The following is a 7,222-nucleotide window of genomic DNA, read 5'->3' on the forward strand; positions in this document are numbered from 1 at the left end:
CTGTCAATGTTTCTTCCCTGCATTGTGCTCTTGTCTCACCTCAATTGTATGCGGTATTTTCTCTTTTTATGAAACATTCATAAGCCATAGGTGCCTGCTCAGCACTACATGAGGTCCCAACCTTCAATGATCAGCCTCATTACTGAGCCCCTCATGTGCACCTGCACAGGAGGTGACTTGGTAAGAATTGAGCAGGGCTCTTGGCTCATGGAGCTGAGTGTCTAGGGACAGATCTAGTAAGAATTTAAACAATGGTAGACAGAGGATGGTATTAGGGCAAGTGTCCATGATGTCTGTGGGACAGCAGAGAGTGGGCAGGGAAAGGGCTCTGTCCAGCTGGTTCTCAATATACACAGGGAATCGCCCCATAGAACCTGAGATACACAACTTAGGACACAGTTCCCAGGGCTGCTTTGAGAGGCCACACCCAGAATGCAACATAGCAGGGCTCTGGTGGGTATTTCTCTCTGTGCTTGTCACCCTGAAACCTCCACATAGAAGTGTAAGAGCTGTGTCTGGCCCTTAGGCAGCAGCTTCTCCATCCAGGACATTGGAGCATGGACAGAGAGAGGGACAAATACTGAACATCAGTGTCCACAGTGTGGATGAGGATCCAGAGGATAAACTGCCCCAGGGAGGACACGGACCCCATGGACAGAGTTCCTGAAGATGATCATAACAATGTGGCAGTAAGTGTGCTCGACTGAGGGAAGATTCTTCTTAGGGACACTGTGTGCCTGGACTGAGCAACCCTTTAGGGAAAAATATTATTGATCACATGAAGATAACAATCTCTACAATGATTTGTGTGTCAGCAAAGAGAACAGGTTATGATAAAACCTGAGGAAAGAAAGGTCTCAGTGAGTGGAAACATCTCATCTACAAATGAGGAAAGTTACTTCAAACTGCGTTGCCTGAAGTAAGAATGTGAGAAGAGAGTCACAATGAACAAAGAAGGAAATGACACTGTGGGCATCTGGGAGTCAGTAGAGCAGAGGAAACCTCAGACCCCAAGAGAACCCCCATCCCCTCTCTGCACCTGCTCCATGGGGCACAGGAGCTGGGTGGGCCTTGAGCGCCCCCTGCAGCCCAGTCCCCTATTGTATCCTGCAGGGAGGTTTGTGTCTGGGCTCCTGCTGACTTCCTGTCACTGTGTCTCTCACACAGTGATACACGCCTGTGTCCTCGTCGGTCACAGAGCTCAGCTGCAGGAAAAACTGATTCTTGGACGTGTCTCTGGAGATGGAGGTGCGGCTCTTGAGCGACAGGTTATAACCTGTGCTTCCACTATAACTAATGTATCCCATCCACTCAAGGCTCTTCCCCTCAGGCTGGCGGATCCAGATCCAACCATAATTATTGGTGACGGAGTAACCAGAGACGGTGCAGGTGAGGGAGAGGGACTGCGAGGGCTTCACCAGTCCTAGGCCCGACTCCTGCAGCTGTACCTCGGACAGGACACCTGGAGAAAAAGAGAATAGGAACCTGTCAGTCACATGCAGTCAAAACCATACCGTAGACCCATGTGTGACATCTGAGACACTCAACTTGGGGAGCTGTCACCAGGCAAAGAGAAGACCCCACAATCTCATCTTCTGTTAGATCTCAACTCTGCATTCCCCAGAGACCTGAGCCCTGTCTGAGGACAGACCTGTGAGCTTCCACCACCCATGAGTCTACATTTACCCTGGAGTTTGAAGGGAAATTTGCATGTGGGAGAGCTCTGTCCTTATAAGCGGTGAGGAACTGAGGTGGGATTTTCTGCATTTTTGATGTGCCTGTATTCTATTATATTCTGAAAATTACTTGACATATAGTTTTCCGATGTAAAAGAACACTCCAAAATGTGGCCCCAGATTTCTTAGCCCAGATCTACCTTCCTTCTACCATCTCTTGTGCCTTGTCTTGGACCCAGCCCAAGTTTTCCCACAATCTCAGGCTCTGGGTTGTGCTTTTACAGCTCTGATCGCAGCACAACACCTGCTTCCTTTCCCTGTACCCTCTCCTTTCATGTGCTTCTCATCACACCTGAGAGCTTGTTACATTGTTACACTGTTGCTGTTCCATGAGTTCCAGGCCTGTCCTGTGCCCCGTCCACCATGTGATACAAGAAACAGCACATGGGAACCCACAGGGACTCTGCAAAATACAGCATCCTGTACATGACTCAGGAAACTGATTCTCACTGTTTGGGAAAGACAAATAGACTCCTTTAAATGTCCCCTTCCCAATATAAATCCTGTGCTTCTAATGTGTTCGAATTTTCAACAGAAATTCAGTTCTCACACTTTTATTATTGATGTGATTCTTTCATTTAGTCCTACAATCTCATCAGAGATCCCCACTTGTGAACATATCAATCATAATTGTTAACATACAAGCAGTAATAAAATCCCTAATATGAAAGTTTTAACAACACACTTCCCTTTGATTTCTCTGTGTTGGGGCCCATGACAGCCACTCCATGACTATGGTCACTGCCCTCTGAGATGCCGCCAACCACAGAGAAAGAGGCCAGGGGCTGTGCTGGATGCTGTGCTGTGTCTACTCCTGTGAGCCCCCTCTCAGTCCCAAGAGCAGGTCCATGTCATGGAGGGACAGCCCTTGAAGGTTCCTGAATGGATTGTAAGTTAGGACAATTGGGGGCTGATTCTTCAGTTCTTGTTAACGCATGAATTTTGCTGGAATTTTACCAAAATGGTAAAAGACCTGATAAAAGACAAAGGAAAACAAACACAGTGAAATCAGAAAGCAAGGATCAGAACCAGGGTAAAATATGACACAGATTTTGGAATTATCAGAGAGGAGATTTAAAATAACTAGGTGTATGTGCAACACTGTTTCAGTTTGTTTCTAAACCTTCAGCTGACTCTACAGAGTCCCAGCTGCCCATGTCTATTTGCACAGGATAATTTATCAGGATGTTCTGCCTAGTGTAGCAAACACTCCAGCATCTCAGTGGAATAAAGATTCAAGAACAAATATCTACTGTTTGCTCATTTCTATTCTAATGTGTTCAGGAGGGAAGTTGTGGTGAGAAGAGGTGTCTGATTCATAAAGTCACTCAGGAACCCAGACTCCCACTGGTTTGAGACCCAGAATCTACAGCTTATGGGCTGATGCTTAATAGAAAACAGAAGGTGAGGAAATGATGAATTTCAGGTGGACTATCTTTTAACTGTTGTAAAGACACTTACCGTGAGCTCTTCTCTGTTAACACATTGTAAGTGCACAATGCGGTATTGTTAACTGGGGGTGCAGTGTTGTAGAGCAAATCCCCAGAACTTGTTTGGCTCAGTCCACGCCATGGCGGGGTCCCAAAAAGAATAGCTTGGGCTGCCCTTTCTGAGTTGGCAAGGCGCTGGAGGGAGAGCTTCTGGCAGGGCCACAGCTACCAGCACTTGCTTTCATTTCTAAAGATCTCTGCCTTGGCATAGTGGTGCTGCTTTCACTTTCTCTTTTGATGTTTTGGTCAGCGTGGCAGTTTCCTGAGTTTCCAAATGATACAGAAAATGACACACAAACAGTTGTTGTCATAAAATTAGATTATCCCACAAAAGATCCGGGAAGATTGAAAATTCTAAATTGTCCCTTTTGAGTCAATTTATTACACCAATGGATGTTTTAAAAACACCTTATGAATAGCCATGAGCAATCGTTTTTACCGAAGAAATTAATAAACAATAGAAATCCCCATCCTCTTCCCACCATCTGGGTAAATGGTTATATGGATTATAAAATGGGAAAATGAAAAATTTGGCACCCTCCTAGGGGACGTCCTAAATATGACTTAAGTTGGCAAACGTCATTTACAGGGGATTAGTGTCCTAAGTTAAATAAAAACATCTTAGTAAGATATTGGGACAAAAACATATGATGCACAACTTTCTCTCCTAAAAATAAAGATTATAGATGGAATTTAGAATGCACCTGGTTTTGTGAGGGATGGTGTTGTGCACTTTGACACTTTACATTGGGCCACACAGCCGCGATATTAAGTATATGCATGTTAAAGCTGTTCAAAAATCCTTTATTCCTTTTCCTAATAAACAATAGGTTCGTGCCTATAGAAATATGAAAATCATTAAATCAAAGTTAAAAATATATATATAAGGTTTGTTTAACACTTTGAAACCGCAGTTGCTGCCATCTCAATTTTGAGTCAGACATATAATTTATTCTTGCTGGTAGTAACAAGTTTAAGGTTAATACGAGGACAGGAAGAAAAGAAACACAATGGTGAGAAACATCACGAACAGCGAGTCACAGACTAATCGACCACAACAGATATAATCACCAGAAAGAATTGGCCAACCACCAAGTTTTATTTAACCTTGTGGATTATAAATTTTATGAGAACTGAAGTAATTTTAAGAAAAGTTTCCGTTTAACTATTGGTTTAATAATTTTAAAGGTTTATGTAGTTAAAATGCCCATATTAACACCCCCCCTCGGGTTGTGTGAGAAATAAAAATGCTTTAGCTGCTTTGGCTGCAACAGTGCTGACAGCCTGCAGGCTGAGAACGTGCTTCAGAGGAACCGAGGTCTCTGCCTGTGATTTTTTTTTCACTGCCTTTCCATCCCTCTTTCAAAGACCCCCAACTCAACTGGAGCTGGTCTGCAGCACTTGCTCATACTGTGTAATGGGAGCTTTGTACCTGTTGAACTTTAATTTAATTATCCAGGCTGTGAATGTGTCTGTTTGATCTGTGTGCATTTTCTTTGGCTTAATTAATCATATGGTCCTGACTTACATCAAAAGATCAAAAATATATGTTGTCTGTCATCTCTGCATGGAAGAGGACAACAGGTATTTGGGGGAACTGAAGGGTAACACACTACCCATGTGTCACCTGAGTCTCTCTCTCTCTTCCCCCCTCCATGCGTGCACACACACACACACACACACATTCACCACTTGTCTTTTTGGAAAATCTAACTTGAACGATGCCTCTGATTGATGCTGAGCAATTCCTTGTAACATACACAAATGTGAAACTTCACAGCCCTGTTCTGAAATATGTCACCGTGTAGAGGAAGAATCTCCCAAGGTACAGATTCAGCAGGACAGCCCTGTGTGTTGTGGAGAGTGAATCGCCGCTGTTCCTTGTATCATAATTATCCTGCTAGTCTCATATACATGTTGCATATTAACTTGCAATAAGAGTGTTTGTGTTTTGTGGATTGTTCTATTTTTAAAAATTATTTTAAGAAAAATAATATTAAAATTCATTAAGCAGGACTTTCACACGACTGGAAGGATAAAATATGTTCAAGAAAAAAATGTCTTAATAGAATGTCAGAGAAGTGAGAAAAAATACTAACAGAGAGAATTTTATGATGCTTTAAATGAAACATATTAAACATAATGACTACACAAATAATAACCATAATTAGCAGTATTGATATGTTTAATGAATCAATAAGCAAATCTAAACAACAACAAAAAAATAAATTACTGAACAGCAATGGCTTTGGAGACCAACAGAGAAGTGAGTTGAGATTTTATCTCATGGATTTAGGAATTATAGGGATGAAATTCTGAGCATCACTAGACTTGGATAGGACACACATTTGTAAGTTATTCTCTTGTGAAACACAAATATAGAAGAAAGAGAGAGAGAGAATGGGAGGGAAAGAGAAAACTATCACAGTGAAAAAAGGTAAAATGTTCAAGAATCAGACCTACAAGGCAAGGAAGAAAGGGGGTCATGGATTGAGAATAACCTTAGAGATCAGAAAGCAACACACCCCACCACGTCAAAAGGTGCACGTAACTGTATTAAATTTATCAGCCATGAAAAGGAATGACGTCCCACCATTCACAGCAACACGGATGACCTTGGAGAAAATAATGTTGAGTGAAATAAGCCAAGCAAAGGGGAAAAAATTCCGCATGTTCTCCATCATAAGTGAGAGTTAAGAGAGAACAAAGGAAGGAAAGAAAAGCCACAGTGGTGCATTGGTCTTGCAGAGGGACAGAGCAGACCTGGGGTTACGGAATGGGGTGGGGACAAGACGGAGGGGAAGGACGTCAGGGATTAATTGGGTGCGGGACATTAGGAATAATCACAATTTGTAGTAATGAGCATGCTAATAGTATTGATCTGGCCACCACAACTTGGACACAAGTGCTGACGGTAAGCTTTGTGCCCTATGAATATTAATAACCAATAAATTAAAATAGAAAATAAAAAATATTGAATAAAAGAAGTAAAAGGCCAAATGAGAGCTTTTATTGCAAAAAGTGCATGTTTGTAGCAATATTTGCAGTGCAAGTTTGTAAGTATTTGAATGTAAGATGATTGGGAATGCATGACCTGCAATCAGCAATGAAAATACCTGTCAGAACAAAGCTGACATAAAAACACAGATGTTATGACGAGGCTTTATTGAAGTTCAATTATGTCCGAAGATAATGCCCTAAACTGCATGACTGTGGTACTTGGTAACAAATCAGTCACCATGGTATACTCTGTTCAGCGTCTTCCCATCAGACTTTCTAACATGGGATAATAAAATTCACGTTCAAATGTCACAGTGTCATGAAGAAACTAGTAAAATGTGAAAAATACTCAGCAACACTTTTAATTTCCTCTTTAATTACAAAAGTGAGATTGACACAGGTTGATTTTTTATTAGTGTATTACATCGTCAGCCCTTGGAAGTTCACATTCAATATTCCTGATAAATTTAGGGCATGACTGTGTTTAAAGGGAAGGCACAAATGATAGTTTAAGTATGTTTCCACTAATGCTGACACTCAATTGAAAGGATAGACACACCCTGCTGTCCTGTGTCCAGGTTCTTAAGTAGAAAACCCAGCTCATTTGCTTATGTAATTTATTAATTTTTATCTAAAAGTGTTTTCAACAGGAACCAGACAAGGATGCCCACTCTCACCACTCCTATTCAACATAGTATTGGAAGTATTAGCCAGAGCAATCAGAGAAGAGAAGGAAATAAAGGGCATCCAGATTGGAAAAGATGAAGTCAAACTGTCCCTGTTTGCAGATGACATGATCCTATATATTGAACAGCCCAACTCATCTACTAAAAAACTCTTAGAGGTGATAAATGAGTTCAGCACAGCAGCAGGATACAAAATCAACACACAAAAATCAGTAGCATTTCTATTCACCAACAGTGAACAAGCCAAAAGAGAAATCAAGAAAGCCTGCCCATTTACAATAGCCAGCAAAAAAATAAAATACTTAAGAAT

The 7,222-nt window shown here is 41.6% G+C and overlaps 1 gene segment (V, D, J or C); it reads right to left on the minus strand.

Annotated features, from left to right (window-relative positions):
- Positions 1 to 1,097: 1,097 nt before the first annotated feature.
- The window catches only part of LOC103608657, a 7,571-nt gene continuing 1,446 nt past the window's right edge, over positions 1,098 to 7,222 (minus strand). Inside the window, 1 exon segment of the V gene segment in view lies at positions 1,098 to 1,462. Within this exon segment, the coding sequence occupies positions 1,098 to 1,462 (365 nt within the window).

The sequence above is a fragment of the Galeopterus variegatus genome, unplaced genomic scaffold, assembly GCF_000696425.1.
Source record: "Galeopterus variegatus unplaced genomic scaffold, G_variegatus-3.0.2 Scaffold8668, whole genome shotgun sequence".
In the NCBI taxonomy this organism is placed as follows: Eukaryota; Metazoa; Chordata; class Mammalia; order Dermoptera; family Cynocephalidae; genus Galeopterus; species Galeopterus variegatus.